At 52.1% G+C, this 25265-nt stretch overlaps 1 protein-coding gene across 1 annotated transcript in view; it reads right to left on the bottom strand.

Moving 5' to 3' along the window:
• DNAH1 (dynein axonemal heavy chain 1) overlaps positions 1 to 25265 on the bottom strand; it is a 72546-nt gene that overhangs the window by 32705 nt on the left and 14576 nt on the right. Inside the window, exons 8-31 of the mRNA XM_049640622.1 lie at positions 17905 to 18062; positions 16630 to 16841; positions 15716 to 16014; positions 14186 to 14336; positions 13205 to 13398; positions 12884 to 13109; positions 12270 to 12389; positions 11889 to 11971; positions 10642 to 10783; positions 9997 to 10152; positions 9415 to 9613; positions 9082 to 9335; positions 8363 to 8575; positions 6702 to 6866; positions 5872 to 5993; positions 5666 to 5771; positions 4987 to 5166; positions 4200 to 4340; positions 3417 to 3580; positions 3114 to 3227; positions 2170 to 2358; positions 1771 to 1876; positions 946 to 1059; positions 346 to 495 (exon numbers count right to left, since the gene is read on the bottom strand). Of these exons, the coding sequence (XP_049496579.1) occupies positions 346 to 495; positions 946 to 1059; positions 1771 to 1876; positions 2170 to 2358; positions 3114 to 3227; positions 3417 to 3580; positions 4200 to 4340; positions 4987 to 5166; positions 5666 to 5771; positions 5872 to 5993; positions 6702 to 6866; positions 8363 to 8575; positions 9082 to 9335; positions 9415 to 9613; positions 9997 to 10152; positions 10642 to 10783; positions 11889 to 11971; positions 12270 to 12389; positions 12884 to 13109; positions 13205 to 13398; positions 14186 to 14336; positions 15716 to 16014; positions 16630 to 16841; positions 17905 to 18062 (3958 nt within the window). The remainder of the gene's footprint in view (positions 1 to 345; positions 496 to 945; positions 1060 to 1770; positions 1877 to 2169; positions 2359 to 3113; positions 3228 to 3416; positions 3581 to 4199; positions 4341 to 4986; positions 5167 to 5665; positions 5772 to 5871; positions 5994 to 6701; positions 6867 to 8362; positions 8576 to 9081; positions 9336 to 9414; positions 9614 to 9996; positions 10153 to 10641; positions 10784 to 11888; positions 11972 to 12269; positions 12390 to 12883; positions 13110 to 13204; positions 13399 to 14185; positions 14337 to 15715; positions 16015 to 16629; positions 16842 to 17904; positions 18063 to 25265) is intronic.

Here is a 25265-nt window from a genome sequence, read left to right as displayed (position 1 = left end):
AAGGGGGAGCCTGCCTGAGAAGAGAGCCAAACGGGAAAGCTTACCCACCAGTGCTGGTGTCCGCACTGGTGTCCACTGCAGCTGTCCCAGAAGCTGGGCTCAGCATGCCGAATGGATGACCCATGGTGCGGGGCTTGGGGGGAAGCAGGGCTCCTGTAAGACCCAATGTACTTGTTCCTCAGCCTTGGGTTGTGTGGCCCTTGGTTTCCTAACGTTTGACCCTCCCTTGCATCTGAACTAGCCCTCAGCTGAGAGGTGGGGATGTAATTCCCATCCTATGGGGCTCACCGGGAGCAGATGGCAGCTCTCACACCCTGGAACCTGGTCGGTGCAGGGCCTCCTCACCTGTGAGCTGAGCTGCTCGGAAGACAGCTTGAAGGTGGTTGTGATCTTCTTGGCCAGCACGCTGGCCTCGTTGAAGCCAAAGGAGTAGAGGGAGATTTCCGCAATCATGGCATAATCCGGGACCATCATGGCCACAGGCCGGAAGAGCGCCTGGGGCACGGAGTGCACACATGAACGGAGAAGCAGGCCTCCCCTCCCAGACCACAACTCACTCTCTGGACTGCCTGGTTTTCAGAAGGCAGCCTCACTACCCTCCTGCCTCACCGATGCTTGGATTCCCCTCTGCATCTTGCCTGCCATAGCTGAGGTGTATCCTCCCCTGTGGCTGGACCACTCTACTCATTAGAAATCGGGCCTTCGTATTGACCTGAACCTGCCCCCTGACTTCTCCCAAACCTGAGGACGAGCCCGGGGTCTCCTCTCCATGGCTGCAGGGTGGGTCTCAGGACACTGGGCAGGAGGGATGCCACGGGGGTCATCATCCCTGATGTCCCACAGCTGTGTGTCCTCACATAAGTTCTGTGGCACCTCTGAGGCCACAGCTGCAGGGCTTTCCAGTACCCTGAGAAGTCACTAGGTCTACCCTATGCCCAAACTCGCCTTCAGGTTATCAGGAAGCTCGGTGCGACCAGCATATCCTGGGTTCATGGTGATAAACACAGCACAGGATGGAACGAGTGGGATCTCGACACCTTCAAACATGAAGCGTTCCACCTATGTGGGGGGAGGGGAGGGGTTGACTCACCTGCCTCCTCTCTGGATGGGCCCCTTGTTCCCTGTGGATACCCTGTCCCAGCTATAGCTGCTCAGCCCAGGAGAGAGGATTGGCTCCTCAGGATCTGACCTAAGACCTCTGGTCCCGGTAGCTACCAGTTGCCTCCCAGGTCCCAGCTCCCTGAGGTCTTCACATATCTCCTGCTACCCACACCCTACCCCCAGTTCCTGACACTGGTTCTCCTAGACTTGGGCAAGCTCAGCTCTGACTAGGACCCAGCACCCTACTGGGGTGGGGTTGGGCACCTGCCAGCCTCCCAGTTCTTGTCTCCAGGAGGAGAACTCTGGCCACTCTGAATGAGGCTAGAGAAGGGACAAATGGCTGGGGCTTTCCATAAGGGTCAGGATGTCTATAAGGAACCCCTTCCTCCACCACAGCCGGCCTGAAAGTTACACCTGGAGTGGGGCGAGGGCGTGGGCTCTCTGACTGGCTACAAAAGCCCCTCAGGGACAGTTCCACAAGGGGGACTGGGACTGCCCAGTCCCCTGTGAGATGAAACAGGCTGGGCTCAGGGCAGGCCTGAGTGCCTGGCTTTTGATGCCGCCGGTATGAGGAGCCACGTGGCAGCGTGGGCATGCTGGGGATAGTTGAAGTGATGTGGTGGTAACTTGAGGGAGGCATGGGGTGGTGGTAGAACCCCAGATGCTCACACGCTGTTGCTGAGCCTTCTGGATGGTGGTGATCTGCTGGGCTACCACAGATAGCACCTCAACATCAATGCGATTGAACTCATCAAAGCAGGCCCAGGCCCCGGAACTGAATAAGGTAAGAACAATGGGGGGATATGAGCTCAGAGCTCACTTGACATCTCCAAAGCCCCCTGTGACTCTGCTGAGAGGAAACTTATAATGATCATCTCTGCCAGCTTGGACATATTCCCAACACCCACCACCTCAGCCCAGTGCCCATTAGGGACTGAGTCTTTGACTGCTATTATTCCATCCTGTCCCCTCCTCCACCCTGTGATGCTCCTGGGAGTCTCAGGCAGTGTCCCTGGGAGAGGTTAGCCTTCCTGCCCTGTCCTGGACCAACCTCATGCCCAGCCTCACCTGGCCAGGCCCTTGAAGAACTTGCCCATGGCCATGAAGTCAAGCTGGTCAGAGCAGTTGAACACCACTGTCTGGATGGCCAAGGCCTTGCCCAGGTCTTTAGTGGTTTCAGTTTTCCCTGTGCCAGCTGGGCCAGCTGGGGCACCCCCAAACTTGAGGTGCAGGGCCCCGGTCAGAGTCAGGTAGCACCTGCAGGAGTGAGAGGAGGTAGGCATGGGCCACGCTCCTTCCTCAGGATTCCCAGAGACAAGGAGAGAGAGCCTTCCTGTGCTGGGCCTCGTGGATAGTGGCTCTTGCTTCTCCCTCCTGTCAGGGCCCCACATGTGCCCAGCCTTGGCTGCTGGGGTCAGGACTGGGGCCCTCAGCCACCTGCCCAGTGCTTCCCCCACTTGGCCCCATGACCCTGCAGAGCTTTGCTCAGGGACCTGCTGGGATGGCTGACCTCTGACCACACTTCACTTTCCTTCTTCAAAACCCAATTTGAAAATTCAACTGCTGCTAAGTACAAGTGGCCAGAGGAAATGACTGATTATTTTAGAAGAGAATTGTTCACTGTACAAAAGGAACAGGATCTTGTTTCTCTCAAGATCAATTTTTCTGGTACGTTGAAAGAAGGCTTTCACTGATGAAATTAGTAAAGCTCATCCGTTAGATGCTTACTGAGTGCCACATGTGTGGCTAAAAGCTTTAGACCTTGGCTGGCAAAATTCTCATAACCACCCTGAGGAGGCTGCAGAGGAAACTGGGGCACGTAGAGTTGAGTCACCTGTTCAAGGTCCCTCAGCCTATGATGGGCAGAACTGGTTTTGAACCTGAAACCCCTGCTCCTAACCTTGCACTGTTTTGATGACTGATAGTACCTTGTGGTTCCCAAACTCTTAGGCCAGCCAGAGCTGGAGGGAGACTCCCAGGGTAGGAGGGTACATGGGGAGGGGGATGCTCACCTATCGGTCAGGGGCGTGATCACAAGCCTCCCGCTGTTGCCTAGGTACTCATAGCCATAGATGAACTCGGCATTCACAGCCCGGATGTACAGGTTGTTATTCATCCAGTAGTACCTAGCATTTCAGGGAGATGGGTTCCCAGGTCATGGGGACCATGGGCCACTGGGTATGTGGCCAAGGCAAGGTGGGGAATGAGGGCATCAAGGCCCCCTGCCCAGCTTGTGCCAGGGCCTAATGTAGACTGCCTCTCCACCCTGCCCTGGCCCTGGATACGGCCAGGCCCAGGGGCCCCTGCATCCTCACCTCAGCTGTGAGATCCACTCAAAGTCATTCACACTGACTATATTCTCCTGGATCAGCTTGCTCACCACATCCTTGGCATGGACCTCAATGACAATTAGTGCTGATAGCACAGCTCGTTGCATGCGGGACAGCTTCCCCCGCACCAGGGCCACCAGGTCACTGAGCTGCAGGAGCATGGGGAAACTGTCAGATATTGGCATGATCACACTGCAGGTAGGTTTCCCCTCCCTTGCACAGATGGTGGGCTTCTTCCAGGAATAATCTCTATTCTGGGGGCCTCTTATGGTCTAGGATGGGAAGGGGCACAGAACTAGGCAGGGAGAGGGCAGGCAGGACATTGGCCACCTGGGAAGTCTGGCAGGAGAGCAGATAAAAGCAGAGGCACATGCATGGCATCTGCCTCCCTGCAGCATACAGTGTCATCTGAGCCTCTGAGAGCCAGCTGGTGGAGCCTGGCAAGGGGCTTGAGGAAGGGGTGTGGTGAGGAGCCGGTGTACAGACTAAGGAGAGCCCACGGCACAGTGCAAGAAGGCCCCAGGTGTGTGACTCTCTCACTGACCATCAGGAGAGGGGCATTTGCTTGGGCTCAGAACTCTCCTCAGACCTCCAGTCTCTCCCACCAGTGGCTGGTTCTGAGACACTCATCTCTGGAGGTGTCTGGCCTATTGCTCTTTAGATCTCACTCCAGGCCCCTTACAGGATCAATATAGGAAAACATCCTCAAGGGACTGGGTTCTCCCAGGGTAAGGGGTGCATGGGGGGGAGCAGATAGTGATCTCCCACCTGCTGAGCAAGCTGGGGGAACAGCTTGTTACTGAGATTACCGGCCTCCAGGGCCTCTGCCACCTCCATGGTCCAGTGGGTCTGGCATCCAGCAATGGTCACCTGGCCAGGCCAGTTTAGAACCCATTGGGTCCTGGGCATCTAGAAAGATAACATAGGCAGGGCTGACCCAGGCGGCTGTCAGCCCCAACCCTGCATCCTCTTGTTCGCTTCAACTTCATCTGTGCTTCTAGGCCCAAGTAGTTAATTCCGCCTCAGAAGCAGAGAAGCCATTAAGCTCTAGGCCTCCTGGCAGAGTCATTTGGGCAGAGTCATCATTTCCTCAGCAGAGGAGACCTTGCAATTGAGGGGTGGGAGCCTAGGATCAGGGAACACACAGTCCTGGGTTCAGATCCTGACTGTCACTTTCAAATCACATGCCTTTGGGCAGAGAACGGCTCTGAACTGACTCTATACGATAAGGCTTAACACCTAGGCGAGCTGCTGACCATGGACTGAGGGAGATAATATGGGGGAGGGCCCCGGTCAGGCCAGGCTCACAGTGAGTGCCTGAAACACAACCACAGTGGTTGGTTATTATCAGGGGCATGTCTCATTTTGGGAGCGTTTTCAGACTCCTCCTCCAGTAACCTCAAGGACTGCCTGCCCCCAGAGAGCCCCTGGCTCTGCTCCTGCGAGCAGCAGTGGTCAAGGCAGAGCTTGAGGATGAGGCCAGCCGACAGGCAGGCAGCCCCGTGATGGAGCAGGGAGGCACAGAGGCTGTGTCGGCATGGGAGGCACGGCTCACTGTGGGGTAGGCCTTGATGGCCCTCTCGATGATGTCCCGCACGCTGGCCTTCATGCTGCGCTCCACCTCCCGCAGCCAGTCCTCCACGTTGCTGGATGGGTAGATGGAGAAGGACAGCTTTACCTCTTCACCCTCTGCTGAGTACATGTGTGTGATCTCCAGGTCCTCCTGGAACAGCAGCTGTGGGCAGGGGCGGGGCAAGAGAGGCCTTACCCACTGTGTGCCCGGTGGGGTGGCCCGACCACCATAGCCCCAGGGCTGGCCCTGCCCCCTCCACCCACTCCCTCAACTACATGTGTGCGGGATGGGCCTGCCTTGTCCCCAGCTGCGGCCCAGTCCACTTGGGGAAGGAGGCGGAGCCTGTGCTGTGTGTCCCCCTTTCGCCCAGGCTTGTGTGACGTCCCTTGGAGACACAGATGAGATGAGGTGATTCAGGAGCCTCGGCTTCCTGGGTCTCTTGGCTCAGCCAGCACCTCAGTGTACTAGAGGGACAGAACTCCCCTGAGCTGGGGGTTCTACAGCTGCCCTTCCTCCCACAGGCCCCGGCTGTCTCCAAAGGCCAGGAATCTCACTCATCACCTCATTTCCTGCTAAAAGGATTTGGGGCCAGAGAAGAGCTGTCCTCCTTGGGAAGGTGCCCCAGAACTCCAAGGCCTGAGCCCCAGGCCCAGTTACCCACCCGGACAATGTTCTCAAAGCACTTGCGCAGATGGGGCTGCACGGCCGTGGGGTCCTTCGTCTGGGACAAAATCTCAAGTAATTCGTCATCTGACAGGAAGTAGAATCTGCCAGGGGAACAGGGTGAGGGAGCGGGTTAGGCAGCCTCTGTGCCCCAGCCTCGTGGGCGGATACTGCCTGAGTGGACACGGGCCAGGTGGTGCCCACCTGGGGAAGGCGCCCCGCTTGGTCTCCAAGTACTCGCTGAGGCCCTTCTGCACCATATCCAGCAGCTTGTTGCAGTCCCGCAGACTGTCCAGCAGCCTCTGGTCAGAACACACGTTGATCACCTGCATGGCCCAGGCCAGAGAGAAAGTAGAAGTGAGCATGGTCAGAGGGCACCTGGGTGGCTCAGTCGGTCAAGCGTTCTACTTCGGCTCAGGTCATGGTCTCGTAGTTTGTGAGTTAGAGCCCCAAGTCCGGCGCTGTGCTGACAGCTCAGAGCCTGGAGCCTGCTTTGGATTCTGTGTCTCCTCTCTGCCCTCCCTGGCTCACACTCTGACTCTATCTCTCAAAAATGAATAAATGTTTAAAAATTAAAAAAAAAAAGTTAGCATGGTCAAACTGGGACACGGCAAGGTGGGCTCAGAGGGCACGCATGCTGGCCAGAGACCACCAATAGGAACTGGGAAGGAAAGAGGGCAGGAAAATGGCCCTGAGCCAGGGCCCACATTCATCACCCCTGTCAATCCACAGAAAAAAAGTCTATAGTCAAAAACATTAGGGTTAAACAAAGCCAAGGAGTTTGATTTGTTGCAGGACTTGTCAGAGACTTTAAAATGCTAATGTAGACTGCAAATCTGCAAGAAGAAAACCAACTGTTGTGTTTCTGAGGAGTATGTCTTGAGACTGGGGAGTCCAATCAGGGAGACACAGGACTTGGGACTTGTCCTTCAGTCTTACTTGTTCAGGGAGAGAAGAGACCAGGAGGCTCCCAACAATGTAACCAGGGCCCTCAGTGGTCCCAGCTGCCCCCTCCTATCCCCATGTGAGCTCGCCTCCCGGTTCTCGTAGGCATTCTTCATGATCTTCCTCCAGATCCGCTCCATTGTCTGGTAGCGCTTGCTCTCCACAGGCAACTGCCGATTGATGTCCTCAGAGTTGAAGATGGGCTCCAAGTAGAGCCAGGACCGTTGACAGTTCAGCCACTCCTCCAGCACCTCCTGGACAGGGCATGGACTGTCAGGGCTGGGGTCTCAGTTGGGTCCTGTCCTCCATGACCTAGAGATTTCACCCCACCAGAGTGCTCAGCAGACCACTGGACACCAGAGCCAGCATCCACAGGTGAATCTCTAGATGACACTGCCAGTCACGGGACCTCAGGGAACAAAGGTTGCACAGAGGCCCTCCCCTCCAGATAAAGTCAAAGTGCCCCACAGGACACCCAAGCCTCCAACAGGGGGGCTTTCTCTCTTCCTTACGAGAGAAACACACTCACACCAGTAAACCCTGAAGTAACAGAGGGAAGAGTCCAACACATGGAATGTCAGACCAGTCTCCTTTCCCGGAAGGACTTTTGGATTTATGACCCCAGGATTCTCTGAGGTGTCTTGAGACCTGAGCATGAGATCCATAAAATGCTCTCTGAAACATGAGTCCAAGAGTGAGACAGCTTCAAAACAAGCCACTTTCTACTTCTACCTCCAAATCCTTCTTTAAGGATTTATCTCTTTTCCTATCAGTGCAAATTCCTCCATTCATTCATTCATTCCTTTCCTCAAGAGATGTGTGTGTTTCAGCCATTCTGTGCTGGGCCTGTGCCACACCCATGTGAGAAACAGAGGGAAACAGGATATGCTCCCTGCACTAGAGGTGTCCATGGTCCATGAAACAGCTAGTTCTGCCTCTGAATCACCAAGGGCCCAGCAAGTGTGATGGGCTCTGTAAGAGCTACCAGGGGCCATCTTACAGGTGGTTGTGGGGGAGTCAGTGAGGGCTGATGGATGCTGAGCCTTGGAGGGGACGGCAGGAAGGGATGAAACTTCAGGTGGAGGGGACAGTGTGACCCAGGGAGACCCAGGGACAATGCCGATGAACTCGGGCATCTCTGAGTGATCCAAGGAGCACACGGATAAGACCTCCTCACTTGGCTCCTGGCCTTCACTGGAGGTTTCTGAACAGCTCCCAGGAAGGTCCCAGGGAAGGGACTGTAAGAATCATACCAGTAGGCCTAGCCCAGGACAGTCCTCCAAGACTCTGCAGACAGCTCTTGCCTTGGCCTTGAGAGCCCCGGAGAGGGGCAGTCCCCAGTGCCCCCTCCCTCTGAGCCAGCTCCAAATGAAATGGAAATGGGAGGCTCAGGGCAGAGAAGAGAGGGCACTGAGGAGCCTCAGGACCTTGTGGCAACCAGCCCAGAAAGTTTTGAGACTGAAGGTGCTAGCCCCAAGACCAGATGCCTCCTGAGCCTCTCCCCAGCCATAGTAGCAGACCAAACACTAGCCCTACCCTCACATCCTGAATTGCCTTCTCTGGCAGCCGAACCTCAGAGATGGACAGCCTCATACTAGCTGTTCTTCTCTGAATGAGAGAAGCCTGTCAGAGCTCTAGGAGCAGGGCAAACCTGGGCAAGGCACTCTGCCGCTTTGAGTCCCACCCAGACACCATAAAGGGCTGCCTCTGTGAGGGCTGGGAGGGGTGAGTGAGGACAGGGAGAGCCCACCTGGGTCAGCTTCAACTTGTTTTCCCAGGAGTTGATGCGCTGCTCGAAGGGCTTCTTGTAGGGTGAGAAGGACATGCTCTGGGTCATGACAATGTGGTCATCAAGCAGCTGTGAGGCCTCATCTGGGCTCTTGAGGATGTAGGTCTCTGTCTCCTTGTAGGGCAGCACATTGAACAGGATGGTCGACCACTCCTTCTCCATCTTGTCCAGTGCCTGGGGTGGGGGGCGAGTCGAAGCTGGGTCCCAGGAAGGAGCTGGCCCACATGCCACATGACCAGCACTGGGCAGGGAAGAGCAGGCTCTGTCCAGCCTTGATCGTGGCCCTCTGGTAAATATTCTCTGCTTGTCTGGTTAACAAATCCCCCGTGGGCCCTAGTCCGAATTTAAGGCCAGCTGGTATGCACACACTTGCTGCATGTATTGAGAGGAAACTAAGAAGTTCTGGTCCCAGTTCTAGCCCTTACTGGCTATGTCACCCTGGACAGGTGCTGAACCTTTCTGAGCCTTAATTTACCCATCTGTTATCAGCTCTTTCCTGGGCCAAGAAGTATTCGAGAGGAGTAAATGAGTAATAACAACGCACCAAGCACTTTATGTACATGATTGTTCACCAAATAGAATGCACCTCAACCCCTGAGCCTAGTGAATGACCCCAGGGATGGGGCCCAGTACTGTCAAACTCCTGTGCTTTCAGGCAGGGCCTGCTGGTGGCCACCCACCTGCTCAATGGCGTATTCCTTGCCAGCCACCTCTGCCACCTTGCTGATGCTCTCGATGTGGTCCTGCAGGTTCATCTCGAGGCAGCGGGCGAAGGTCAGGTTGGCCTTGGGCCTGACATTAATGTTGATCTCATTGGACAGCACCTCCCAGTGCCGGTTCCGCATGCCAGGGTTGCGTAGCCCCTGGATCAGTGGGATGTATGGCTTGAACTCCTCGATGCGGGCCCTGATGTCTAAGGCCACTTCCTGGCAGGCTGCCAGGCAGAACAGGCAGGTGTGACAAACAGCCAGCACAGGCAGGGAAAGAGGGGACAGGCCGGCTTGGCTGCCTACCTGGGATGTCCTTGAACTGCTTCACGCACTTGTGCATGGTCTTAAAGGACTCGATGACATTCTTCTCCAGCTGCTCAGAGTCGATGGCTGACAGGGGGTCATTCATCCAGCTCTCAGACCAGCGCAGCCAGTCAGAGGCTGTGGTCCAGAGATCCAGGAAGGGCTGGAACTCCTTCACCATCCTGGAGAGCTTGTCGTACTACAGGGGCAGACGAACCAAGGCTGTCTTGGGGTGCTTCCTGGTCTCTGTCCAAACTTGGGCCAGGTCCCCTCCCCCTCCTTACTCCTAGCTGCTGTCCCTGATCCTGTCCCCATGAGCCCTGGCCTGGCCTCCCTTCTTCCTGATGCGCACAGGTTCTGGGCTCTGAGTGGCTCAGCAAAACCTCCTGCCTGGTTCCAACTGTCCCCTTGCCCTGAGGGCCAGGGCTGAGCTATTCCCTCTCTGCAACCTGCTCAGCCCCACCCCCCAAATGTCAGGGCCCTGCCACCCAGGGCCCAGCTGGGTTCAGATACGGCCACAGACGCTGTGGGCTCTTCCTTGAGCCCTGGGGGCTGCTGGCTGGAGTGCCACAGGAGTCCTACATTGGTGATGAGCAAGCCGAAGATGCGCTCCCGGTTGTTGTACAGCATCGCTAGCTGCTGGCAATCCTTCAGCTGCTTTTTGACCCGCCGCACCTCGTTGGCAATCTCGTGTGCTCGTGCAATCTCCACATGTGTGGTGAAGCCAGCTACCACCAGCTGTGGGCCGAGGAGCTGGGGTCAGAGGCCTCTGGGGCCCCAACCATGTGCATGCGTTCCACCCCCCCCCCCACACACACACACAGAGGCCCGAAGTTCCGAGGCGTCAACACTTCCCAGTTCTGGGGGCACTTTCTTCTCCTGGAGTGAACAGCTTCCTGGCCCATCACAGGCAGGCTAACTGCCCCAGGGTAACACAGCAAGGTCAGAGGGAGACCCAGTACCCTGAACACTGTGCCCATTGCCGCCCGGGGCTCAGAGGACACAACAGAAGAGCTGGGGCTCTTTGCAACCTTGAATTTTCTGGACCTTGCTGCCTAGGCACCCATCCAGCCTTTCAGCCCATTCTTTCAGCCGTTCTTTCATCCACCCACCAGTTCATCCACCAAACATTGCCATAGCCCCTCCTGCATACATAAAGCCAGGCCTGGGCCCGGAGCACATGTGCGGTGGGGAGCGAGTCCTAGAAGACCCCTCAACTGGCCCCACCTGCAGCCCTTCCAGCTTCTCCTGGAAGTTGTTCTGATCCATGATCTGGATTTTGCGGAACTTCTCCTCATCTTCTATATGCTGCTGCTGCACCATCTCTATCTGCCCAAGGATCTTAGAAGGCCAGTTGCTGGCAGCCCATCTGGATGGTGCAGGGATGGAGATGGGGGGAAGGTCACAGCTGAAATCATAGGGTGACCAGGCCAGACAGGGACACCCAGGGTTAAGGGGAGAATGGAGGAATCCAGGCGGCTGCTGGAGCCAGCCAGGGCCAGTAGAAGTAGAAGTGAGCTGGAGGCAGCCATTGCCACCATCAGGGTTGGAGGCAGTCCCTGCCCTGTGACTGTGGTCTGGGAGCTATGCTCAGCATCCAGGGAGATGCAGGTCCAAGGTGCCCAGTGCAGTGATGGGGCAAGAGGGAGAATGGGGCTGGAAATGAGAGAGGCGATGCTGAGTTTCCCTCTTACATTCTAGGGTCTGGAGGGGCCTTACCTCCCATGAGACAAAGCAACAGCCTTTAGTCTCTATTTCCTTGGTGACCAACCAGGGCCACCAGGCTAACTTCCTTCATATCAGACCAATTCCCTTTGCCTGGCTGATGTGGGGGCCCTGTAGGATTCGAGAATTCTGCCTAAATCTGGCCTAGCAATGCTGACCTTGCGGGAGGCCCACCCTGGGCACCAGGATGTCCTGGAGGGTTGATGCTTGGGGCTCTTGGCAGGGTTCCCAGGAGATAGTTCCAACCTTTCCCAGGCCCTGACATTCTGAAGGCACCCCTAGTCTGTGAGGCAGGGCAGACAAGGGGTTTCTGGGAGCAAAACTCCAACCTAAAGCCATCTCCCACAAGGCTCTTGAGTTGGGTGGAGACAAGCACTCCTCCCCAGGGACTGACCACCGGTCTGACTTTGCCTTCACTCAGTGCTCCCAAGGATCCCAAAGGGTCCCTACCACAAACAAGGGGATCCTAGGCCCATGTGAACATGTGTGTGTCAGGCTGACAATGGTATAGAGAATGGAGACAGGGTGAGGGGGCAGCAGGGTCCCTAGGCCAAGAGGTTCAAATGATTTCCTTCTGCCCCATTGGCCACCTGGCCCTGGCCCTGGCCCATGTGGAGCCATGGTCTCTGACAACTTGGCAGGCATTTCTGGTATAACCACACAGCCTGTGGCCTCAGGGATATTTGAGAGCCATGCGTCTCGGCACCTCTTTCCCTACCCTCTGGGATGGGAGCCAAGCTCCCACTCACTTGTCATTGAAGTCTTCTGTGCTGAGGTTGTAAAGGAATTCATCCATGACCTGGTAGTCGTCCATGACCTTCACAATCCGCTCCTGCATGGACAGGTGGTAATGAGAACTGCGTGTGTGGGACCCCAAAGTGGTCAAGTGCTAAAGAAAGGCTGCTCTCTTCCAGAGAGGCAAGGCCTGGAATTGGGGAGCCCCAACCCAGCCCCCAACCCATACCTTCTGTCTGGCCTCCCAGACAGCATGGCTCTGAACGTCCACCATGCATCCAGCCTCATGACCCTCCAAACCTCCATCTTCTGGGTCTACCTCACCTCCGGCCTCCCGGCTCCTGATCTCCGAGCCCCCAGACACCAGCCTCTGGTCCCTCCTACACCCGCCTCACCTCTAGCCCCACCAGCTTCTCAGGGATGCCCTTCATCCACTCGCGAAGCTCAGCCAGCTCCTCAATGCTGTTGGGCTTCTCATAGATCTTGCGGCTGATGCTGCGAAACTCCTCACAGACCTGGCGGTGAGAGGAGGGGCTAGGGAGGCCATGCACCCTCCCTGGCCATTCCTGGAGCCTACTCCTCCTTCCTGGACCCCCGTGTCTCCCAACAGGTAACTGCCGCCACCCCGCCATACCCTGCAGCTGACTCGCTGGGGAGCCAAGGTCCCCCCCGCCCCAGCCTCCTGTGTCCAGTGAACACATGCATGGGACTCCTGAGGCCTGCACTTGCATGCCCTCAGTTCCCTGAAATGGCCTGTCTTTGGGAGGGGTTCCCAGGTCTTTCCAGGTCTATGGAGAGAGCTAACAGTACCCATTCCCTGAGACCTTCCACATGGGATGCCTCCCCACAGACAGGGTCAAGGCAGGGTGACTTCCAGATCCTCCCATCAGCCTGGGCATCTGCAGACACCCTGGCCCTGCCTAGGGACACCTTGTTCCTGGGAGTTCACCCTGTATGCAAGAGTGCATGTGCTGTTGCAGTCACCAGGGCCAGGTGGCTGGGCACTTACATTGTCCACCTCCTTGTGCAGGTTCTTGGCCAGGATGTCCAACATGGAAGTGGCCAAGGCCTTGCGCTTCTTGGACAGGCTCTGCTTGACATTGTCAACGTTGATGTAGAAGGGCCCAATGACGACACTGCTGGGCAGCGAGCTGTCCAGGATCTCTTTCTCCCGCAGGTGGGTAAGCACCACTTCCCGTACCTCCTCGGCTGATGGGCACTGTGTCTGGTAGGCCCTGTGGACAGTGGGCACACACGAGGGGCAGAGAGTGGTAAGTGGGTGGCCCGGTGTCACACCGACACACAGACACCCTCAGATGCATGCACGTACTTGAGGAAGGTGGTAATGTCATTGTTATTCAGCTCCAGATATTTTTGGTATTCCCTGGCATAGGCCTGCAGTGGGATCATGGCCTTGCACACAGCATTGGCGATGACAGCCCGCAGCTCCTCCACCAGTGGCTCGTGGAGCCCCACGGACTCTAGCAGGGGGTCACCGCTGATAAAGATGTCCTCCATCACCAGCTGTGGAGCCAAAGGCAGGGGGTGAGCCATGGGGCAGGCAGGTGGGCAGAGGGGTTGGAGATGAGACCCGAAGCCAGAATGGGCAGCAGTGCAGCCAATCACAGACAGCGTGGTGGGGGTCAGGGAGAGGGTTTGCTGTGGTGTCTCTGAGAGCGGGCTGTGGACTAATATAGGGCTGGAAGCCTCATGAGCCCGACCAAAGGGTAGCGTCTTCCTCTACCTGGGCCTGACTCGGTCCAGTGCCCAGGAAAGGAGCAGACAGGGCCACCAGGTCACCAATGGCTTTGGCTAACCAGCAGGGGAGACAAGAGGGGCCTGAAGTTCCAGAAGCTCTTGGGCCCGGAGCAGTGGGATGTACGTAGGTGTGGTGATGAGCAGGGACTTCTGACAAGGGGTCCTGACTGTGGAGGTCAGTCTGCACCCACATCTTAGCTGAAGAGAGAGGCCAGGAGCTGGGTGGGATAAAGAGGGTGGAATCTGGACGAGAACGGCTGTGACAGGGGTGGGTGAGTGAGCCCGGTTTGAACAGTAGGTTTGACACTTAGGCGCTTTGTGCCCTTATGCTAGACCTCTCCAAGTCTCACAACAAAATGGAGATGCTAATGGTTCTCAGGGCAGCTTGTAGTGAGGAGTAAGTGAGCCATTCAAGAATTAAAGGGCTGAGCACACTGCCGGCCAGGTGGGAGGCCTGTACGAAAGCTGAACCACTGTAATACGGTTAGCCTGCAGCTCAGTAGCCGCTAGCAGCCAGGGCAGCAGGGGCCCTGGCCTCGAGCTACAGTTGTACCTTCTCCAGCTGGGGCACCGTGTGCGTGGCCAGGATGCCCTTGTCGAAGAGGTTGAGCAGAGATGTCTCGAACTGCTCCAGTGACGTGCTATAGTGCACCCCTGAGCTATCCAGCACCAGGTCCACAATGAATAGGGGATTCTTCCGGGGCCTGTGGGGCAATGATTGGGCTGACGGTGGGCAGGGGCCTGAGGAGGTCTGCAAGCAGCAGACCCAGCCCTCTGCCCTTCCTGCCAGCATGATGGCTCTCAAGCTTCTCCATGCATGAGAAGTGCCTCCTCCCTCCTCCCAGAAACCTGTTACCAGAAAAACACTGGTAACTTAGTTACCAAAGCCTATTCCGTTTCTGCCACTTGCCCAGAGGTCCACTGGCACCAGGGAGATGGAGGGCCCCCCATGCGGTCCTGAGGTCATCAGGGCAGGTCGGCCAGACTATGGGCCCTTGTGGCCCCTGTGCTCTCCCTGGGAGGCACCATCTTTAACTTCAGATGCCCACCACACACCAGCAACCCTCAAGCCTAGATCCCAGCCAGGCTTCCCTGCTGCACTCTAGACCACCCTCCTGGACCTTTAATGGGCATCTCAAACATTCTGTGTCCCCTAACTCCTGCCAGCTCCCCTCAGGGTTCAGTGCTAGCTGCGGACCCCAGGAGTCAGTTCATCTCCTCCCCTCCCCTCCTCCCACTGCACATACTCCTGCAGCCCGGCCTGTAGCACTGCCACGCATGCATGGCCCCAAATCTGCTGCCCTCAGATCCCAGCCCCCTCTGTCATCTCCCTCGTCTAGCAATGGTAGGAGACTTGGTCATATTGTCTTCTGCCTCACTTGTCCCCACAAATCCAGAGCATCGTTTAATCAGATTATAACTCCCCTCTGGTGGCCGCTAACCACATTTAGAATAAATCTAGCCCCGGACCATGACCCCAGGAGGCTCTGTGATCTGGCCTGCCACTGCAACTTCTCCCACGCCATCCTGACCGGCCTTCCCTGCTCCAGCCATAGCTCTAGCCTTTCCTTCCTCGACCGCCCCGAGTTCTTCCTCCCCCTCCGAGCCACTGGTCCCTCTACCGGCGCCCCTCCTTAGCATCTCTGCAGCCAGTTTCCTCACAGTCTCAGGTCTTCATTCAGATGACCCTGAACCCCTGGCAAATTCCCCTGCCCCACCCAGGGTCTGTCACACCCCCTGCCAAGATTGGCCATGACCAGCTACTGATTCATTTGTTTGCAGTCTCCTACCCGTGAGAGTAGGAGTCATGCGTCTCTTATTCCCCTAGAACCCCACCTGGTTCATGGCAAGTACTCAAAGAGTAACTGCCGACTGAGAAAACGAAGGTCACCAGAGACATGCAAGCCGGAGCTGGTGGGACATTCCCTGGCCACCAGGGCAGGGGCCAGGCTCTCCTTGCCATCCGAGACCTGGCAGTGCTGGGCATCCTCATCTTGGCTGCCCTCCTCCCCCACCCTGCACCAGCCTAGCCCCTGGGGCCTAGCAAGGAGTGGCGGTGGGGTCACCAGGCACCTCCCCCAACCTGTAGGGGCTGTTGATGAAGTCCTCGCCCCAGACCATGTCGTCAGCGCAGTCGAGCATGCTGCAGCAAGCGTCACTGATGAACTGCGAGAAGCTGGCCAGTGAGTCCTGCACCAGGAAACGCAGCGTGTCCTGCAGCATGTACTTGATCAGCTCCATCAGCTTGCGCAACTTCGACATGAGGTACACCTCCCAGTTGGTTTCGTAGAGGTTATACCAGCCCTTGCTCATGTCACGCAAGCTGCTACGCATGGCCACCTTGAGCGTGCTGATCCAGCTGTCCTTTAGGAACATCTGCACCTGGAGTGGCCATGGGTGGCATCAGGCGGCCGCCCCAGGAACGTGCTACCCACAGCTACGTGCACTGCTGTGCTGGGGCGGTCCCAGGACCCAGATGACCACGGAAGGATTTCCCCCCACCCCTACCAACCAGCACCCTCCTGTGACCCTGGGGACCAGGGATGCTCTGGGGGAAGGGGAAAGGGGACAGCAGAAACAGGACTTTTCCTCCAGCTAAGAAAGAGACAGAGACTGAGACACAGGAAATGAGCAGAGAAAGAGAGACACAGAATGAAACAGAGAAGGGGAGCTTTTCTCTGGGCCATCTGGTGATGATCCCCCACAAGGCTGTACCCTTCTTCCCTCACACCCCAATTCTTAGGAGGTATGTGGGGTTCCTGCTCTCCTTTCCAATACAAGGGGTCTGCTTCAGAGGCCACCAGGGTTGGCTGGAAAGTGACTACCTTGGGCTTCCTTTCTTCTCTGGGATGAGCCATCTTCCTGGGAGCACCACCCCCCATCCTCCCACAAGGTCTAGGTTTTAAAGAGAACAAGAGCCCACAGCCTCACCACTAGCCAGTCAGCTCCAAGGCTCTGGCCTGTGTGCAGCCCTCTGTGCCCTTGATGACCACGCACCTGAGAGAAGGTCTGTGACTGAATCTGCTCAAACTCTTCCAGGCGGCTGTACTTGGAGAGGTTTGAGTGGAACAGGGACATGGCAGTCACCTTGTTGCACTCAGCCCGCACCTTGCTGAGGGCCGTGATAACCTCTGGCCGTGTAAGCAGGGACACAAAGGTAAAATCCTCTTTCTGCTCCCGGAAGGGGTACTTGGGAACACTCACCAGCCCTGCAGGGATGGCGGTAGAGGGCCAGTGTCAGATTGGCCTGGGACAACATCAGGGGTGTTGATGGAGAGATGCAACTCCCGTCTCCTCCCAAAGAGACACCCACGTCCCCAGAACCCCTCTTTTCCCAAGACCTTCCAGAGTGGCCCTACAGCTTCGCAATGAGCTGCCCACTCTGGGTGAGTAAATGAATCCCCTCCAGGCCCCTCTGGGTCACTGACCCCTTTGAAGTGCAGGAGAGTCACAGACCATCACCCCCTTCACTCCCACCCATGCTGCAACATAACCCAGCACCAAGCGAAGGAGATGTGGGCACCAGGACCCTTGGAGTGCCCACCGCCCATGCACTGCCCCAGCTTCCTGGGCATTTCACAGGAATGAAATTCACGGGCATCAGGGAACTCAAAGAAAGGAAGACTTGGGGGAACTAGTGTCCTACTCTGAGACTCAGTCTGCCACAAGTCAAATGGGGCTGTAGCAATGCCACCTGCTCCTGCTACTGGAGGAAGGGCAGGCGGTATGTTCCTCAGTCAGACCATCAGAACCCTTTCATCCATTTCTCAACAGTTGCTGTTCTAGTACACATTTACCTGGCTCCTTCAGCCCTGCTCACACTACTGGTTTTTAAAGGAGTCTTCATTGGGGCGCCTGGGTGGCGCAGTCGGTTAAGCGTCCGACTTCAGCCAGGTCACGATCTCGCGGTCCGTGAGTTCGAGCCCCGCGTCAGGCTCTGGGCTGATGGCTCGGAGCCTGGAGCCTGTTTCTGATTCTGTGTCTCCCTCTCTCTCTCTGCCCCTCCCCGCTCTGTTTCCGATTCTGTGTCTCCCTCTCTCTCTCTGCCCCTCCCCCGTTCATGCTATGTCTCTCTCTGTCCCAAAAATAAATAAAAAACGTTGAAAAAAAAATTTTTTTTTTAAAAATAAAATAAAGGAGTCTTCATTGACCCCCACCCCGACCCTAGCCCTCCAGGCAGCTGGAGAAGAAGCACGGTGGGTGCTGTGAAGGGAGGGCAGGAGGGCTGTGGCCAGGGGGGTGGCCATGGGGTCTTTGTCCAACGCCCCTCACCTTGCCTGGGCACCTTCTCCTCCTCCTTCTTAGGCAGGGTCACGTAGGAGAACATGTCAGGCTTGGAGGAGACAATCTGGTCAAAGTTGATTTTGTTCATGCTGCGCTCATAGTCCAGGTTCACTTCTCTGGAGAGATTGCTGAGGTGCTCCAGAACGCTGCCAATGGAGAGGGGGGACAGGGACGTCAGGGGGCTCCATATATCCTGTCACCCCCACGCTGTGGGCTGGCTGGGGCCCACTCTCCTCTAGCGTTAACCTGTGGGCATGAGTTTGCGGCTTCCCTTCCGGATTCATGAGCACACCTCCCACCTGGCCCCCGGCCACTAACCTCCATCACCCATGTCCCCTCCCTCTTTCATGCCACCCCCTCTTCCCCATCACATCAGTTCAAGTCTGCCTGTTTTGCTTCTCACTTCTCAATGTCATCCCGACAAGGCACCCTCCCTGCCTGGTCCCCTCACTTTCACCCCTGCCCATTCCAATCCACTCCCCACAAAACTCAAGTATAAGCACCTCCTTCTCTTGCTAAAAATCCATCCTGGGTCCCTGGGTCCCTGGGTCCCTACATCCTAGGATAAAGCCAAACCTCTTCCTGAGCCCCAAGAGGCGCTCCAGCCCCTCCTTGTTCTCCTCTCTGGTCACCCCACCCCAGCCACAGGCAGCGCTGAGCTCTCACCTCATAGCCTTCGCATACACTGTTTCCTCTGGTGGCCACACCCTGGTTGACCCACTCCTACTTCTGCCTGACCAGCCCAGGCTCCCCCCTTAAGGTTTCTATCTAAGACGAGCCTTGCCCCCTCTGGATGAGGGCAGCCTCATTTGTGCCCCCAAAGTGCCTCCCCAGTCCCAGTGCTCCTGACCCCCTAAGGGCATTTCTTTCATACATTCCATTCATTCACTGTTGTTCCCTCAGTCAGCATCCTGTTCTCCCCTTACTTTTTCCAGGACTCAACTCAAATGTTACCACCCCAGTGAGGCCTTCTCTGACCATCTAATGTAAAGGAGCCCCTCCATGATATCTCTGTTCCCTTGTCTTTCCTGGTCTCCACAGTACCTATCAAAACCCTGAATCACCTCATTTTCTTATTGTGTGTCTTCCTGGCCAGACTGAGAGCCCAGGAGGGCAGGCCCTTCATGGGGTGCGTTCACTGCTGTGCCCCTGTGCCTGGCACAAGAGAGACACTTGTCACACACATGGCTGCCTGCCTGACATCCACTTCCTCCTAATTGGACCTGACTGCTGCTCTAGAACTCTCTCCTCTCTCACTGGACTTCAAGGAAGCTGACAAGTCTGGGTTAGCTCTGGGTTATCTCACCTGTCTAAGCTGGTCATGGTGGAGCTCAACCTGCTAATTGGCTTAGGAGTGGGAATGTGACTCAGTTATAATCAACAACTGACGCCGAGCTGTAAAATCAAACCCCCTTGTCCCATCTTCCTCAAGACAAATGCTCCAGAGTTCCCTGTGAGATCAGAGGCAGTACTTCTCCTAAAATCACATCTCTGCCCAGCTGCTTCCTCCATTACATCCTGTGGCCTTCACTCCCTTAGAGATGTCTCCTGAGAGGACTTCATAAAGAACTCAATTGTATAAGAATCCCTCAAACCGGCTCTGCTTCAAGGGAATCCAATCTACGGCAGGACTCAGTGGACTCTGGACTTTGTGCTTCGGAAACTGCTGCTGCCATCCCGCCTGGGGATGAAGCCAGCACACCCTGGAGACAGCCCCGGCACACTAAGCTGGCACATCCTGCACCCAGTTCCTAGTTACAGGCAAAACAGTGGATTCTCCTACTATCTAGGCCAATCTGAGCCCAGCATATTTGTTATGAAAGCCAAACACACTGCCAATGATACAAAACTCAAGAAATGGAATTCTGGACCACCAAGGTAATGGTGGCTACATCAATTCCAATTTCCCATCATGCTCTAAAAAAAAAAAAAAGGAAAGAAGGGAAAAAAGAAAAGGACAAATAGTGCTTCCTAAACCCTCACCTTTAGCATAAGCAGAATAAAGAAAATGCCCAAACTTCACATTATCTTTAGAAGAATAATCATCTGTTCCCAGTGAGCTACTACTCACCCTCCCGCTGCCAGCCTGCCTGGAAAACGAAGGCTGTCTGAAAAAAACTGTGCAGAAGAGGGGAGCAGTGGGAGCCCTAAGCTTGGTCTAAGATCCTACCAGCAAGACAGAAAGTCCACCCCAACTGCAAGAACACTGACTGAGTTCTGGAGAAGCAGAGCACTTAGGACAAGGAAGGGGCCTCTGTGCTTGCATTCAAGGTAACATTTTTCTTTTAAAGTTTCTTTATTTATTTTGAGGCGGGGAGAGGGGCAGAGACAAGCAGTCTCTGCGCTGTCAGCGCACAACCCAAATGACAGTGCACAACCTGACATGGGGCTCAATCCCACGAATCCTGAGGTTGTGACCTGAGCCAAAATCGAGAGTCAGACGCTTAACCAACTAAACCACCCAGGTACCCCCAAGATAATATTCTTTGAAAGGCATCATGACATTAAGGGGAAGGTAAAAGACAAGAAGAGGAGTACTTTGGAGATTGAAGGGTGATAGAAAAGGAAGCAAAAGTAAAAAATTAGAGTCTTGCAAGATGAGAGAGAACAAACAACTTGGAGGACAAGCCCTCTCTCCAACACACACACACACACACACACACACACACATCCACTTAAAAAAACAAACGGGGGCATCTGGGTGACTCAGTCGGTTAAGCTTCGGCTCAGGTCACCATCTCACAGTTCGTGGGTTCCAGCCCCACATCAGGCTCTGCACTGTGCAGAGCCTGCTTGGGATTCTCTCTTCCTCTCTCTCTCTCTCTCTGCCCCCCCTCCACTTGTTCTCTCTCTCTCTCTCTCTCTCAAAATAAAATAAACTTAAAAAAAAATTTTAATAGTTTGCTATCCTAACAGAAGAGGGCGCCCTGGAACTAGGAATCTTGTAAATCACCCCAAATCCCTGAACTGAATAGGTGAAAGTAACCACATTTACATAAAGCTACTGAAAGAGAGAGCACCTTCCCTGATGAAAATTGTCACCTATCCCTCAAAGAAAAAACAAAGACAAAGCAAAGGAAAACTAACTTCAAACTGAAGCAAATATCTTCACACAAGTATGTGGGCATATGAAAAATACCTTGAATCCGAAACTCACAACTAAAACACAGAAATGGGCAAACAGCAAGAAGATGGAGGAAACAAAATTATCTCTGGAAGGAAGGCAAAATTATGAGGTGCCTACGGAAGAATAAAGTCAAAAAATTTAATAAAGTAAAAAAAAATTTAATAAAATACATTGAAGAAAGGAATATAACCAAGAAAATTAAAATAAGGCAAAAAAAAAAAAAAGAACTAAAAGGGACAGAAAGTGGTTAAATTAGAAATAGGTAAAAAAGCAAAGCAAGATAGATAGATAGAGATATATAATGGAATCTGATAAAGAAAAACTGGATAAAGGAACACAACTAATATTTAAAACTATAATCCAAGAGAAATTTCCAGAAATAAAAGAATATCTCAATCTATGTATTTAAAAGGCCCATTTTGTACTAAGGAAAATTGACCCAGAATGATCAACTCTGAGATGTAAACTAGTAAAATGCTTAGACTTTAAAGATTGTTAAAAAAACAAACAAAAAACACCAAGGCCTCCAAGCCAAAAAATCAAACAACTTTCAAGGGAAAGGGAGTGGGACTGGCATTGGGTCTCTCAAAATCAACATTCAAAGCAAGGCAACAAAAGAGCAGTATTATAAAAAAAACCCAAAAACTCAAGCAATAAAAGTGTGAACCAAGAACTTTATTCCAATCAAGTTGTTTGTCAAGTTCTAAACATGCAAGAACTCTAGGAACACTATAGCCTTGAACCCTTTATGAGGAATCTACTAGAAAAGTAGCTTCATCCAACCAAGAGACTGGTGAGGTTCAAGACATACTACCCCAAAATATGGTACCAAAATATGGTACCTTGGCATCTTGAATGTTTTAAGCTGGAGCAGTTTGAGAAACGGCCTTCCCCGGAAGCAGGTCATAAGACCCTCATGTAAGAAGTGCCCTCCTTATACCCAGAGCACAGGACATCCTTAACTCCAAGATGGAGTGATGCCAAGTGGAATCCCAGTGAAGAGGCCTTGCTAAGTTTTCCTCAGTTTACTACGCTTAGCTCATATCTTTTTGTCTTGCCACCATCCCCACAACTTTCCACTTTTCATCAAACCTAGTGTAGGTTTAACCTCCTCAGGTCTTCATTTCTTTAAGAAGGTTCCCATGTTAAGGGAAACATGTAAATTTGCAAGCTCTTCTTTTGCTAACCTGTCTTGTATTACAGAGTCCCAGCCAAGAACCTAGAAGGATATAAAAAAGAGGATTGACCCCCTACCCCCCTTACCCTCCGCTACTGGATGATGGGAGAAATTTCAGAAGAAAAGGTTGATACACTTAATCCACTTAATTGTAGATTTAAGACTAAAACAGAGATAAGAGCTGCTGGCTGTCTCAGTCCATAGAGCAAGCTGTGAGCTTGAGCCCCACATTGGGCAAAGAGCCTACAATCAATTGATCAATCAATCAATTTTATTTTTAAAAATAAAAACAAAACAAAGATAAGTATGAGAGTGGAAGAATATCATATTAAATAATAAGGAGAAAAAATCAACTAAAAATGGGAGGAGAAAGGAATGAGGAAAGTAGATTAAAGTCAAGATTGTTACAAAGGAACACAAAGGGAGTTGAAGGATACCACTGAAACCTGACAAAACAGATATTAACTAGTTAAATAAGAAAGCAGGGGATTCAAGGCACTATAAAAGGTTTAATACAAAAGAAACCACTAAAATAAGGCACAAATATTCCCAAATACCAAAAGAAATTTAAAAAATGAAAGAACAAAGAAAATACATCATGCAAAGAAGGAAATACAGAACTGAGATCAAACATACCAGCTCTATAAATAAATGTGAACGTGCTTAACTCACTTATTACAAGAAAAAGATTTTTAATCTCACTCACAAAGTAAGATCTGACTATATGCTAATAACAAGAAACCTATGTAAAACAACTAACTCAGAAAGGCTAAAAACAGAGAGCTGGGAAAAAATGTATCAGAAAAATGGAAATAACAAAAAATCAGGTTACAATTCTGATATCAAACAAAGTAAAATTCTGATCAAAAAGCATTTTACCTGATCAAGGACACTTTTTTTTTTAGTTTATTTATTTATTTTGAGAGAGAGAGAGAGCACGTGTACAAGCAGGAGAGGGGCAGGGAGAGAATCTCAAGCAGGCTCTGCACTGCCAGCACGGAGCCTGATGACACGGAGCTAGAACTCACAAACTGTGAGATCATGACTTGAGCCAAAACCAAGAGTCAGATGCTCAACTGACTGAGCCACCCAGGCACAGTCCTCAAGGACATTTTTTAATGCTAAAAGCCACAATTAGTAATGATAGTGTAACACACTACTCTCTGTGGGCAAAAATAAGTAAAGATACAGAAGACATAAATAACATAATCAATAAGATAGATTTTCTGGCATATATGTATATATAAAAACTCTTATACCCTAACTAGAGGGATACACCTCTTCTCACATGCAAATGGGACATTCAGCAAAAAACTGACTATATATTAGGTCACAGAGAAAACATGAGCAAGTCCTGTAGAGTAGAAATATTATAAATAACACTCCCTGATCTCAATGCAATTAAAGTAAAAATTATTAACAAATTTTAACAAGTCCTTTCCACATGGAAAATTGTGAAACCTGTTAAACAATTCTTTTTTTTTTAATGTTTATTTATTTTTGAGAGAGAGACAGAGAGGAAGAGGGAGTGGGTCAGGGGCAGGGGCAGGGGCAGAGAGGGACAGAGGATCTGAAGTAGACTCTGTGCTGACAGCAGAGAGCCAGGCTTGAACCCACAAACCGCAAGATCATGACCTGAGCCAAAGTCAGACGCCTAACTGACTGAGCCACCCAGGTGCCCCTAAACAAGTCTGTAACGAAATGGGAAATACAAACTAAATTTTTGGAATTAAAAAAATGAAATACTACATATCAGAATCTGTGGACTATTTTTTAAGCATTTATCAGAAGAAAGTTCATTAGACACATTTATAAACGCATTTATAAGCAAGAATGTAAATAAGTGAATTAAATTTCTAGTGCATGTGCACACACGCACACACACACACACACTATAAACATAACAAAATACAAAATATAAGCCAAAGCAAGGGACAAGAAAGGAAATAATAAAAGTAGAAATTAATGAGGTAGATGTAGAAAACAGTCAAGTTAATAAATCAAATTCCTATTTTAAAAAAATTAACACACCAATCAAATCACTAAGTAACTCAATAAAGCAAAGAAAGGGAGAGAGCATAACTCTACACAATAAGAAGTGACAGCATGTTAACTAACTAGAATTTAAATAAAATTTGAAAAGAAAAAAAAAAGGAGGTGATAAGGGGAAGTCAACATTGAAACAAAAAAATTGTTAAATCATAAGAGACCACTTTGCAAAATTCTATGCAAATGCATTTTAAAACCTAGAAAACATGGATGATTTTTTTAGAGAAAGAAAGTATGCCAAAACTGACCCCCAAATTGGGAATATAAGCTTAAATAGACCAATTCCTACTAGAGAACTATCCCACCAAAAACATTATGTCCAAATGATTGCAGAAGGGAATAACCAGATAGCCTCAATACACCAAAAATTGCTCCAGAGTATGGAAAATGAAGGAAAACATCAATATTCTTCTTATGAAGCAAGCCCCAAATCCCCTGCTTTCTAATTTAACTTGTTAATATCTGTTTTGTCAAGTTTTAATGGTATCCTTCAACTCCCTTCATGTTCCTTTATAACAATCTTGACTTCAATCTACTTTCCTCATTCCTTTATCCTCCCATTTTTAGTTGCTTCAAACCTGATAGAGACAGTATGAAAAAAATTATAGGCCAACATCCCTTCCATCAATGCAAAAGTTCTAGAAAGCATGCTAACCAATAGAACCCAACAATACCATATTTTAAAAAAATGATACGCCATGGCCAGATGGGATTTATTAAAGGAATACAAGATTGTTTCAATATTAGGAAATCAATTAATATAATATACAATGTTAATAGATCTAAGGAGGAAAATTATATGAATATCTCCATAAGTACTTTATTATTATTATTCCATATATATATATATATATATTTTTTTTTTTTTTTTTTTTTTTTAGAGAGAGAGACAGAGACAGAGACAGAGACAGAGCATGAACAGGGGAGGGGAAGAGAGAGACACAGAATCTGAAGCAGGCTCCAGGATCCGAGATGTCAGCACAGAGTCCGATGCAG

Source organism: Panthera uncia, chromosome A2 (genome assembly GCF_023721935.1).
Source record: "Panthera uncia isolate 11264 chromosome A2, Puncia_PCG_1.0, whole genome shotgun sequence".
In the NCBI taxonomy this organism is placed as follows: Eukaryota; Metazoa; Chordata; class Mammalia; order Carnivora; family Felidae; genus Panthera; species Panthera uncia.
Note: the sequence above shows the minus strand (reverse complement) of the source record. Positions and strands in the feature narration are given on the sequence as shown.